The sequence below is a fragment of the Magnolia sinica genome, chromosome 18 (genome assembly GCF_029962835.1).
Source record: "Magnolia sinica isolate HGM2019 chromosome 18, MsV1, whole genome shotgun sequence".
NCBI classification, from domain to species: domain Eukaryota; kingdom Viridiplantae; phylum Streptophyta; class Magnoliopsida; order Magnoliales; family Magnoliaceae; genus Magnolia; species Magnolia sinica.
Genome location: NC_080590.1, coordinates 50,785,872 through 50,799,237, shown reverse-complemented (window position 1 = coordinate 50,799,237; position 13,366 = coordinate 50,785,872). Strand labels below are relative to the sequence as shown.

The 13,366-nt window shown below is 38.6% G+C and overlaps 1 protein-coding gene across 1 annotated transcript in view; it reads right to left on the bottom strand.

Moving 5' to 3' along the window:
- LOC131232623 (replication factor C subunit 1) overlaps positions 1 to 13,366 on the bottom strand; it is an 83,178-nt gene that overhangs the window by 23,743 nt on the left and 46,069 nt on the right. The window contains exons 18-21 of the mRNA XM_058228987.1: positions 9,696 to 9,820; positions 8,005 to 8,077; positions 7,812 to 7,904; positions 1,960 to 2,206 (exon numbers count right to left, since the gene is read on the bottom strand). Of these exons, the coding sequence (XP_058084970.1) occupies positions 1,960 to 2,206; positions 7,812 to 7,904; positions 8,005 to 8,077; positions 9,696 to 9,820 (538 nt within the window). The remainder of the gene's footprint in view (positions 1 to 1,959; positions 2,207 to 7,811; positions 7,905 to 8,004; positions 8,078 to 9,695; positions 9,821 to 13,366) is intronic.

The window sequence follows — 13,366 nt, the reverse complement described above, 5'->3', positions numbered from 1 at the left end:
ATACTTCACAATTACTCCCTTTAATTCCAAATTTAGATTCATATCTTTTCCTAGTTCTACTTCTAGTTGCTTTTAAAATACACACGAAATTAGTCCCTGTGGATTCGACCTCGGTCTCACCGAGATTATTACTGCATTGCAACCCTACACTTGGGGTTGTGAACAAATATTAAGCTATAAATCTATGTAAGTGACTTATCAAATCTGGTTTTGTTTGCAAATACTTTCTTGGGGAAATTTTAATCTTAACACAACAGTTGATTATGCCATGCATCATGCGGGTCCATCCCATTAACGCCATCCATCTGGTAACTTGCGTTCTTACGAGATCCAGTTCCTTCATCACATGGGCAACAACATTTATGTTGCTTAGCCCTATCCAGCCCACACGTGATGAGCTGATGATGGGATTAGCCTGTTTCTCAGGTCATAGTGGGTTCACTAGGTTGCCCACCTAACAAAGATTCCAGATATCACAAATACCACATAGGCACATGCGGCAGCAAATGGAAATTCCAGCATGCTTGTTGGGCCATGGTAGATTCACTAGGGGGTGCACATAATGGAGTCGACCGTCCATTCTCACTGATGCCCGGTTGCAATTTGGGGTAGCAAACAGAAGATTAGAGAGGGACTACTTGTACACATCCAACAACACGTGTGACCACCTAATGATCGGACCAAGCTGATTTGAGTCATGAAAGATTAAGTGCAGGCCCACCTAATGAGTGGTTTAGATCTCACACAAGCCACATTGGCAAGTGTGGTGACGGTGCCACGCTGGCAGACATGGTGACATGCAATGGATTTGCCAAATCATGGTAAGTGGACAAGAATTGAAGGCAACCACAAAAATACTCCACACTTTCAATTTCAAATCCAATGCTGCATATGAGGGTTCTGACTGTATAGTGTCCAACCACAAGAATTTCATGCCTCCATTGATAAGCAATTGATCTTATCATATAGTAATTTGGATTGTTGTGTGAAAATTACTTGTTTTATTGTAAACAACACATACGAAATATGTACTTATATGAGAGGAGTTTCAAGCAGTGTAATTTCTGTTTCATGTGGTTTAAGATGAATAATACATATGCAGATTCAAATTTCAAATCTATGAATTGCCCTGCATGTGAAAATGGAATTTTGTGAACTCTTATGTAAATAGACTTCTAACAACTATAGAATTAAAAATATAACCCCTCCCACACTAATCTGACATGAACGTAGACCAAAATTATGTATTTGAAGCTATTAAACAAGTAAAACCCGTCAAAGTTAAAATGTTTATTAAAGTAAGAAAAGGACAAAAGAAAGAGGAAGAAGAAGAAGAAGAAGTTAAAATATAATTAGGAAAAAAAAAACAGCTAAAGAACTATGAAGAATATAACACCACATCTACATCCAAAATACTGTGAGCCTCCAAAAAAGTCTAATATAATCTAGAGCCCTACAGAGGATGAATAGAAGCCATTACAAACTTTCCATATTAGGTTATGGATGACAAATGATCTGAGAAATGAAATGTGATCAACAGAAGGAAGAATATCTGTGATCCAGCTTTTATTGGATTGTGTAATAATGTATCTAACATACATTATTATCGTGGCTTGGATTTTCCCCAGCCCTGCTAGACATGAGATACCATTGACCAAAACTGATTATTAATCAGGCTGAACTTTTAAACCCAACCAAGTCCACTGGCCTAGGAGCATAGGCAGAATCAGACTGGAACGGGCCAGACCCAATGACCAGACGGACTGGCCTGACCTGTTAACCCCCTTAGGTGAGACCCAAGAAGAGGTAAAAGAACTACATGGAACTTCACTCCCTGGTAGAAGGGCTTTCTCTTTTATTGTTCCTATTTTTCAAGGATTGCATGCTTAGGACTCAAAACTCCAGCCTGAAGATTAAAAACTCAAAAGGAGAATAAATTTCAGAAAGAGGACTTCTTACCCGGATCTTCTGTATCTGAAGAGTTCTCTTCATCACCTTCTGCCAAAGCATCATCATTTTCCTCTGGTAAACCATTCTCCACTGGTTCTAACATCGCTGTGATCCGTTTCTTTGGAGCCTTTTTCACACCTGGAAGAGTGATTAAATCCGCTGCCCGTACAGCACGTGAACCGCTGCCCTGCTTGTATGCTTTTGTCAATGCAGCCTTAACTGCTGGCTGTATGCCTTCTAAGGGATTTGGTTGCCCCTGATGTCAAACACAATAAAGGTTGTATATATGAAAATGCCAGGGAAGAGAAACATTAGATTTGCCTAAAACCCTAAAGCATGTAACCAGTAGTAGTAGGAGGCAGGTATGCACGAGGGAGAAAGTGCGCCAATGAAACTAATATTAAGCTATTTGGTGACCCAAGTCTCAGAATCACATGATACCAAAGTGGAAGCAGCACAATGGAACTGCTTGTGGAAATGCACACCCCAAACCCTAAGGTAGTGTTTGGATGTGTAATTACATAAATTGCAATAATTCAATTCATTAAATTGGAAATGAACAAATGGGGTAGCCCACTTCATTCATATGTGGGGGATGAGTCCCAAATAAACCATTTTGATTGTTTTGAGTTCAACTTGAAACCATGGGAGTTACCCACTGTGATTATGAAATGAAATGATCCTACATCCATTTTTTTAGTTCCTTTATATTTAATTTCAGTTTAACAGAGCATCCCATGAACCATTAGCAGTTTCAAGGAAAAGAATTCTTTTATTTTGAGTATACTCAGGTCAAACTTATAAACTAAATTCAGCATTCCTAGTGTCCTAGTTGTAGTAGATCTGCGACCAATTAAATGGATGCCATAAAGACTTCTTCTTCTTTTTTGAACATTGATAGTATCATTTAAAAAAGGCCGAAGCCCAAATATTACAGAAATATACAGAAAATTACACTTTCCCCCAGGAAAATGGCAAACAAATAAAATCACTTGAATCTTCCGCCCAATCTATTACAAAACCTTTCGGCCTAGCAAACACCTTTGAAGCTTCAGCCCTATGGTTATTAAAACAGCAATCACTCCTTTCCAACCACAAGGCCCGTAACCCTGCTAGCAGAACCAAATGCCAAAGTTTTTTTAACCTTTTTTTCCAACTCCCCCAACATGCCAAGACAAGAAAAAAGGCTCAATAGAGCTTGGGAGAACCCATAAAACTCCAAAAAGTTGAAAGAATTTGTCCCACATTTCTTTTGCGAATGAGCAATGCACAAAGAGGCGGTCCACTGATTCCGCATCCTAAATACAAAGCAAACAAGCATTTGGCAAGATCGTTCTTCTTTTGCAAAGGTTTTCCATAGTCAGCATCTTCTTACTCCCCACAAGCCAAGCAAAAGCCGCTACATTCGTCAGAGCTCCATAGCACCATACATATGCCGCCGGAGAAATCTCAATACAAATATCACCTCCACTGAAGACCTTCTATAGAGACTTGCATGAAAACTTACCTGATTTATCCTTCAACCATCTAAGCGAGTCCGGATTTTCCGGAGTCGAGACCACCTTTGACAACACCCCTAAAAGACCAATAAGCTCCTCTATCTCCTCATCCTCCAAATTCCTCATACATGGAGGAGCTCATACCACTTCCTCCCCTCATAGAAAAGCAAGAAGCCACCCTAAAATTCGACTCTGAAGCTAAAGCCGCTAGTCTAGGAAACCTCTCACACGATTTTTGCTCTCCCACTTAGATGTCCTCCCAAAATCTAATATTTTCCCATCTCCCACATCCAAACCAATCCCTTCCCAGGTTTTATGTTTAAGTGATGCCACTGATTTCCATATATGGGAAGATCAATATACCGACGACTACTTAGTCCATCCTCACTCATCTACCCCATATTTCCTACTTAATATCTCTCTCCAACGGGAGCCCTCTGTTGGAGCCAGTACCCTGGAAAACCAACATGTGATCTAATCAATTAGTCATGTGGATGTGTTTAGGGCGATCTCAACCGTAGATCATGATGAGCATGAGTCCTTGGTGGACATCCCATTAATCCTCAGTGTATAATGATGCCTTGAATCTTCATTATGGGTTTATTGAGTGATTCCTCTAATAGTCCTTGGGAACTTGAGACTGGACATGACGGTCATTGACCTAGGAAAGTCATGGTCCATGGATCTCAGTGCCATGTTAGACCATGACCGTCACAGGTGCATGGAACACACATGTGGACATCAGTTCATGAGATGTACGGTCATCTTGTATGAGGGGACTGACTTGGGTCAGGATGGACAATCTCCACCATCGGGAACCAACTTGGTGTCGGTTTATGCCTTACCCTCAGGAACCGTTGATTCTTACACGGTCCAAAAAGGGATCCATTGGTTTACCTAGATAGCCTTGATCTAGATATATAAGGAACTCATCAAGTGCTTTTTCCGCTTGGCCCAATACTATGATTGTTTTAATTGGGTTTTCAAAGATTTTTAACCGTTGAAGTTTTGTTTTAACTGTTAAAACTACTTTGTCGCACTTGATGACAACTTGATGGTCTAGATCTGATAGTCCACTTCTGATTGGCATGGGATATGATCATTAGTGGATGGCCATGGCAATGGATGGATTAGATCATGAGTATATGCATAGATGAGGCAGATTGATGCACTTCCCTCACAGTATGTTACAAAGTTGTGCGTAGGGTGGTGGAGTATCATACTGGTATTCCCCTAAAACCCCAACTTCCTCCTTATTTGTTTTGATCCTATCCCAAAGGAGAATATACGAGAAGCCCTAGACACATTTCCCCTTGGATGTGTAAATAAGAGAAAAGAGAGAGATATCTGTAGAGAGAGCAAAAAGTAGTTTTTTTTCCATCATCTTTCCCATCTTTGTGTGGTTCATCCTTGTGGATGGTTGTGGGAATTCCTTAGCACCTACCAGAGGATATTCCTTAGGCTGTCTAGATCTCTCTGGTACTATGATAGATCAAGGAGAGACCTCCTAGTTTGGAGGATCATTATCGGCACTGCATCAATACATATCGTCAGATTCAGGTATGAACTAACTTTTGCAATTTAGTTATTCGTTTCGAGAAATTGTACATGATCGTATTCGGGAGATCTTGGGTTACGATTTCATATTTGGACTTGGAGAAAATCGGATTCCGATGTGTTAGTTTGATGAAATCCCATCACCCTCTTCTACCTCGAACCTCCAAACCCATTTTCCTAGAAGTGATAAATTTGAATCTTCCGAATTCCTAATCCCCGCCCCCCCTTGATCCCACGGTTAACACACTTAATCCCATCTCATAAGGTGAAATTTTTGTTTCTCATTAGCCCCCCTCCACAAAGTACCTTCTTAATTTCTCTAACTTTTCTAATACTAATTTTGGACATTTATATTATGACATATAATAGACCGGCAGATTAGTCAGTGTCGCTTCAATCAATGTGATCCCTTTGCCCATAGAAAGAGTCCTTGTCTTCCACTTGGACAACTTGCCCTCGAACCGCTCAATAACTCCATCCCATTGATGCTTTGCCAGCTTCCCAATGCACAAGGGAAGCCCTAGATAAGACAAAGGAAAAGAGCCCATCCTAAATAAAGATGCCAAATGACTCGCTCCTCGTTTGAAATTCCCACCCTCAGAATCTCACTCTTCGCAATGTTAACTTTCAAACCTGAAACTTCTTCAAAACTAACAATAATCGCATATAGACTTTGAACTTGAATGGCCTCTGCCTTGTAGAAAAGCAGCGTATCATCTACATACTGAAGGTGTGTAACTTGAAAACCCGATCTATCAACGCCAAAACTTTGTATCAATCCCACACAAGCACCTTTATCCAACATTTTACTAAATGCTTCCATCACTACCACAAACAGATATGGAGTGAGTGGATCTCCCTACTGCAACTCCCTATAAGCTAAGAAAAAACCGTTCGGCGAACAGTTCACCAAAATAGAGAATTTCGCTGATTCGATACAAGCCTGGACCTAAACTCGCCATTTACCACTACAACCCAACATATAACCCAAAAAGGACCAATCAACATGATCGTATGCCTTTTCAATGTCTAACTTACAGACAACACCTCTTTCTCCTCTCCTATTATAGGAATCAATACATTCATTTGCCACCAGAAAGTTGTCAACTATTTGCTTTCCTTCCACAAAGGCACCTTGAGCAGCTAAAATAACTTCTCCCAACACCCTTAGAAATCTGGAAGCGAGATTTTTTGCCTGAATTTTATATGGACTCCCTAATAAGCTTATCGGGCGAAAATCACGAAGACATTCGGCGCCTTACTTCTTAGGAGTAATTGTAATAAAACTATAAAAGTAGCCCCCAATTCCCCCGCTATTATACCTTTCTCATAAAATTCATTTCTAAATCCTATGACATCATTTTTAATAAGACCCCAAAACGTTTTGAAAAACGCCATTGGAAAACCATCGGGCCCCGGGGCTTTCTCCCCCAAATTCTTCCACTACTTCTTAATCTCTTCTTCCGAAAAGAACTCTTCCAGAGATTCCGCCGCTTCTACAAAAATAGAATCGAATTCCAACTTATCAAGTAATGGTCTTCTCCACTTCTCTTTAGTCAAGAGATCCTTGTAAAATTTTACTATTGCAGCACAAACTTGCTCTTTACCCTCCTTCCTTTCCCCTTCCACCACTAAGGATTTAATCTTATTTGTTCTAGCCCTGGCATTTGCCATTGCCTGAAAAAAACTTAGTATTCTTGTCACCTTTTTTCAACCACACCGCCCCCAATCTGTCTCCATTTTATCTCATCCTCTCGCAGCCTTGCATTGTACTTGGCCCTATACACCTCTTGCCAAGCTCTTTCCTCGTTTGATAATTCTTGTAAAGCTTCCTTGGAGTCCAAAGAGTGAATTTGTTGAAGCAGATAGGCTGTTTCTTCTTCTTGGCCCTAAAGATAATCTTTTTTCCACTTAGACATCTTCCTTTTTAACATCTTGAGTTTCTTAAAAAGGATAAAGCCCACACCTCCCTCCATTGAAAAAGACTGCCACCATTCGTTCACCTTTTCCACAAAACCCTCTACTTGTAACCATGCTATTCAAATCTGAAAGGCCTAGGGCCCCAATCCTCCTCATCCATCTCAAGAACCACTCAACAATGATCTGAAAATAGGCCTAGGCAGTCCTCTTTGATGTACCACTTGAAAATTTTCCTCCCATTATGGGCAAATGAGAAACCTATCCAACTTGGATTTAATTGGTTTTGCTTGCCCATTGGACCATGCGAATTTGACTTCACCCATTGGCAAGTCAATCATCTCATTTCTAGTGATCCAACATTAAACTTTGCAATGAAGAAACCAATTGTATCAAGGGGCAACGATGGATCAAATCTCTGAACCAGTTCTTCTTCCCCGGGCCTCAGCCATTCCCTAAAGAGAAGTCCAAAGACTCCATGGTACTCCCTCCAGCCTTTGAGGGGATCCTACATTGAATGTGCAGAGGGCTTCCGCTTGAAAAGCTAAACTGAATATTCAAATTTCCATAGATGGTGGATATGCCCCTAGATTGTAAAATAAAACTGGCGACAAGATAAGTAGGAACTTGCCAAATAAGAAGATATATATCTGTGATTTTTGGTCCAAAATCGCTTTAAAAGTTCCAAAAGCACCTTCTTGATAAACTCATTCAACCAGAAACACCCAACTCTAGTTTTCATCTTACCTTATCATGAAATACAAGAGAATGCCTTCAGAGAACGATATTATAAAAACAAGGTCAGCATGTAGAAGATGTTACACCGTTTGTACTACAGAAGTACCATTTTGTCATTCCTCAAGAGAAATAATATAAAGGTGGAGATACCTTGAACTTGGATAACTCCACAATAGTGTCAAAGTCCTCCTGACTTAAAGAGTAAGCATCCATGAACTCCACAACTTTTTCAACTGCAGCATCCTGATCATTTTCATTTGAAAATATGAATTCAGTTACTGTTTCTGCTTATTCTTAAGATGTTAAAATTTCATACCAGTATTCAACCAGATATAATTCAAACCTTAGGCAGCGACCGAAGAGGATCCGTTAACCGTTTCAAAAGAAGAGAGAAGAAATCAACTCTCAGTGTCCGCCTGTAATATTCATGAAACTAAAAATGCTTACTACAATAGAAGAAATCAGTTCACAGAGTCTCCATGCAACATTTGGCTGAAATGGAAATTATATGGGAGCTAGAATTTGTTTTTAATAATAATTCCTTTCTGGGAATGATTAAGAAAGATGCCAAATTCATAAGACACCTCAAAGGCAACTTCTGATGCTTGTTGTGGAGTGGGATCGATCCAAAAGTAAATGAAAATAGGAGATGACATAGCCCCACTATGCAGCACCAATCAAGATGTATCTATAATGCATCTTCCTTTATTAATTATTTTCTTCATGAAGTAAAAAGAACATTTGGGCAATGTTCAAAACTTGGAAACTCATATAGATCAATTGTTTGCCCTGGTATTGTGATGGTATGCAAAGTGCTTGTATTCAGAGGGCTACGGCTCTGACAGTAAGACCACAGACAATGAGGCAAAATTGAAAGGCCTCAAAAAGCATTTAATTAACAGAAAGAAACAGCCTGCACTAGTGTAGGTTCTGCAATAGACAATTGAACTACCAATTTTGATGTCCCAGCTAAACAAATTTTGTTGACCATTACGGACAGAGGCAATTTCCAACTACTTGAAAGACAATAAAAAGAAAGGGTGCTGCAAGCATCACGCAGGCTGAACCCCCCACAAGTAAACAATTAAGAACAAACCACAAAGGGGGCAGAGATAGACAAGCTGAAGCAGAGGTACAAGATAATCCTCTTCCCTTGTGGGTTTCTAGTGGTGTTGCATCAACTAAAGGGTACATTTCATATAAGCAAATGAGGGAGAGGTCAGCAAATCCTAGACAAATCATAGTGCCAAGCTGGTCGATACCAAAAAATAAAAAGGTAGCCAAGCTGGTCGATACCAAAACGGCAGCTAGATTGATTGTATGGCTGGGCGTGATCCTTGAATAGCAATCACCAATCCATAAGGATCTACACATAGAACCTCAGAATTAGCTAGTACACATGGAAGATCGCAATGAGACATTCTCTGACAACTCAAGCTTCTACAAGACGAGTCCCCACTTGAATGGAACATGGTTGACATGATCTGTTGATTTCGCTAAGTCGTCATCATCAAAACCCAACTGCGAAATAAGAAAGGGCCCTCAGAAGCTGCTAATTCCAAATGGGGACTATTGGAGAAGGTCCTAGGATCTAAGTGTCAACTAACCACACCGAACAATAACACAAATACTTGGGGACTATTCCTGCTTACAATCCAAACCCACCAGGCACAGTTTGTGCTTTAAATACCAATATTCAATTACAGAGTTTCTAACCTAAGAAACACGAGAAGAAGATCACCACAAACAAATTCTGAAAGTCCAAACCAGTAGAATATTTACGATAACAATAATATAAAGAATCCAAAGCTAGAGCTAAATATATAAGGATTTTTTCATCTAAAAGTCCTGAACAAAATCAGAAAATTACCCACAAAGAACCAGGAACTTATATGGCAGTAGGTAGATAAGCTTACTTGGCAGTGCATAACGACAAATAGTTAGATTTAGACTATTGACGGTGTAAATTAAGATTACAAAACAACCAAATCAATAAAACACCATAACTTCCAAAATAAATCATTATCGCCTGACCTGTCTGAATTAGATTCACGTGAAGCAAGAACATGCACATGCAAATCCTCTAAAAGCCTCAAATTCTTGCCCGTTGTTGAGTTTTTCCCCAGCCATCCACCAAATCTATTAAAATTGCGTTCACCCTAAAAAATCAAGCCAATTATGAAATGAACAACCGATACAGCATTATAACCCCAGTGGAACTAACATAATCGCTAACAAAAACAGGAAATCTAGCATCAACGTATAGGATAAGTTGGCATTCAAAAAATTAAAAAGAAAAAGGTATGGGATGAGTTCTAAACTCAAGCCACTTTATATAACAGAGCACCGACAGTCGCATCAACTATGTTATTTGGATACCCTATATGCAATTTAGACCCATACATGGATCTAGGTGTTTGACCACTTGACTTCAGGATGTATGGTATGCTGACATTTTTACTTTGTACAAGTCACTAAGTAGCTACTTAAACAATGTTATTGTACTGTAAATGATGCGACCACAAAAAAAAAAAAAAAAAAAAACCTATCCAATGAATTCCAAAGAAAATCTACAATTGCCTTGTGTTGCTAGTGTATCATTGGCATGGATATGAATATCGGTAGTGTATTGGCCGATACAGCCATATCGTATCCGTATCGGCACGAGCCGATACGCGATACGGGGTTGTATCGGTCCGATACGAAAAAATTGACCCGTATTGGCCGATACGGGGCTGATATGCCTATAAAAGGCCAAATTTGATTTTGATTTTTTTTTTTTTCAAAATTTCATGTCTTCTCTTCTTCTTCTTCTTCTTTTTTCATTTCAACCATGGAAGAAGCTTAAAAACTTATTTTAGGCCAGATCTAGACCTATTTTGGGATCAAAACAAATGATTTGAATGGGATTCGACAAATCAAAGCGAAGTGGACCATTATAGGAAAAATCAGAAAGAAGAGTAAACCTTCACTTTCTTTTTTATATTTTCATCTTCTTTTTGTTGTATTTCAATGCAATGGGCCATTGTTCACCAATCATGCTTGATTTGTGTATAATTAGAGCTCATTTAGTTGACCTTCAACAAGTCAAATCGACAGACAATATTTTCATCAAAGAATGGTCCAATACACCATTGAATACATGGTCAAAATACACACACACAAAAAAAAAAAAAAAGAAGAAAGAAAGATTCTTGGATATCTCATTTTTCCTATTTTTCTAATATTTTTCCATATTATTTTGCTTTAAAAAAAAATCCGATTGATACAGGCCGATACAGCCCCAATACTGATATGCAACACCGTATCGTATCATTTTTCCATCGGGCCGATACGCCAACCGACACTAACATTTAGAACCATGATCATTGGTGATACCAAGGCCGTGATTTTAAAAATCTGCTATTGCCTATCAAAGGGTTTGGCAACTTAAGTAGGAGATGGGATGAGGCCAAGATGTTGGCAAGATGATTGAGGTTGAAACGGGCTTTGGGACTTTGCTATATTGTATAGAGTAGCCCTAGTGAAAGAGGTAACGTTGCTACTTGCCCCTCAATTGTTGGTAGAATTAGTGTTCAAAATATCGGTATCGTGTTACATATCGCACCCTTGGGATACAGATACGTATCGGTTATCGCATGGGATATATCGGTTGTATCGTGTAATGTATCGCTGTTGTTGGAAACATGGGGAAACATTGGAAATTGGTCGAATTTTTCAATGAAAATTCAGTGATTGTTAAAAAAAGACATCAATACACACTTACGAGTCAAAACATTACAAAAAAAACAAGTGTAAATAATAGGTTTTCTTTGTATATGGGGTCCTAATTTATGTGTTGTCCAACTAAATTGATGCAAGTATATTCAAAGTTTACTCATATAATTTATAAATGTAAGAAGACATGTGGAAGCACAAGCAATACATTCAAAAGCAAAAGAGGAATCACAAGATCAGGTTACATACATGTTTGATTTTATGTTTGGACATAAAGATTGCAACGGATTTGCGAGAAATTGGGAAATTTTTAATTTTTTTCAATTTTTCACAACTCGGTCATTCTCCTCCAAATCTCGAAATTGAAGCTCCCAATCCATGATTTTTCATGCAAAACATAAAATATCATTGATTTGTAACAATTTGACACTGATTTAACATAATTTACAGAAAAAAAAAATGATCAGAAATAAAAAATGCTCACTGGATCAAACATGTGGTATATATCCCACTACTTCTGCGTTTCGTATCCCAAAGGTGAGATACAAGATATATCGTGGGATATATCGGCCGATATCGTCGATATTTAAAACACTGGGTAGAATGGACTCTATAATTCTAGAAGAACCCTAGAGATGAAGAGATCGAAGAGTTTGGTAGTCTCTAAGAGCGTTTGCGAAGAGCAAAGCACACTATTAATGAGAAGGGCAAGTGGAGATGGACTGGTGATGAGTAGGCTGCTTCTGGAGAGATCATTCTATGCTCTTCTTTCAGAGGACATGGACTGGTGACATTGCACTCAAGCTTGTGTTTGAACTCTGCATGTGAAAAAAAATAAAATAATAATTAAAAGTGACTCCATCATCCACTTTGGGGTTTTACTTTCACTTATTTTGTTTATAAAAGGACATAACTCCAAGTAAACTCAACCTACTAATTTCATTTGATGGGATCTTCTGTTCTTTATGAGATCCACTTAATATCCATTGCATCTTGTTCCTGTAGGCTACAATGTTTTCAAACAGTCATTGCATGAGATTTATAAAAGTTGAAGTTTGATTAAACCAAAATTTATTATTTTTATTGTGTCTCTTATTTTAATATTACTTTATTTATTACGCTATGGAAGTGTCCCCTTGTTTAGTTTATTGGAAGTGACATGCCAGACACTCGAGGACATTTGGCACTTGGCAACCATCCCACTTGTCCAGGTAACACTGCTTATTTACATCCCAACCACTTGAGCTTAAAACCTTCGCTTGCGAATTGCAATACATATTCATGCATATGACAGAAATCTCACCTCACTTCTAACACCATGACTCCACTCAAGTTTCACCTTGCAGAACTGAGGCCCACCACTCCTGAAAATCTGAAGACATTCTCCAATGCCGTGACGAAGCTAATTGATCTCTTCCGGCCTACGCAAACTAAATTAAATTCACCTTGAACTAGGGGAGGATTAAACTTATGGATGGGACAATCCATTTTCAATCACCAAAGAAGCAATCCTTTTATTGATTACCATTCTTAGAGAATTTATCAAGATATCATTAGCTTTAGAGCTTCTAGTGACAGCTCAAATCTGCAAAAGATGTTGTTTCTTTCTTCCTTCCTTTCCTTAGAATCACTAAATAAAATAAAAAATAAAAAAAGATAGAACATCCTGTGGCAACACTAAAAAAAAAAAAAGGAAAACAAAAAAAAGAAAAAAAGAAGACAGAACATCTTGTGAAGAATCAGGTGTCTGTACTACTGAGTGCATGCAATTACACATGCATCTCGCCCTTCTATTTAAAAAGAGAAATAATAAGGCCAAGCCTCACTGAAGCTAGACGTAAACAACACCTAATCATCAGGAATGGTAATTCTATAGTGTTTTAAATAGCTTACGCTATAAAGCATGTAGCTTATGCTACGTAGTATAGCTTATCCTTATTGCTACGTAGCTCATGAAAATAGCTTTAAGTCGGTTACATGCTAAAATC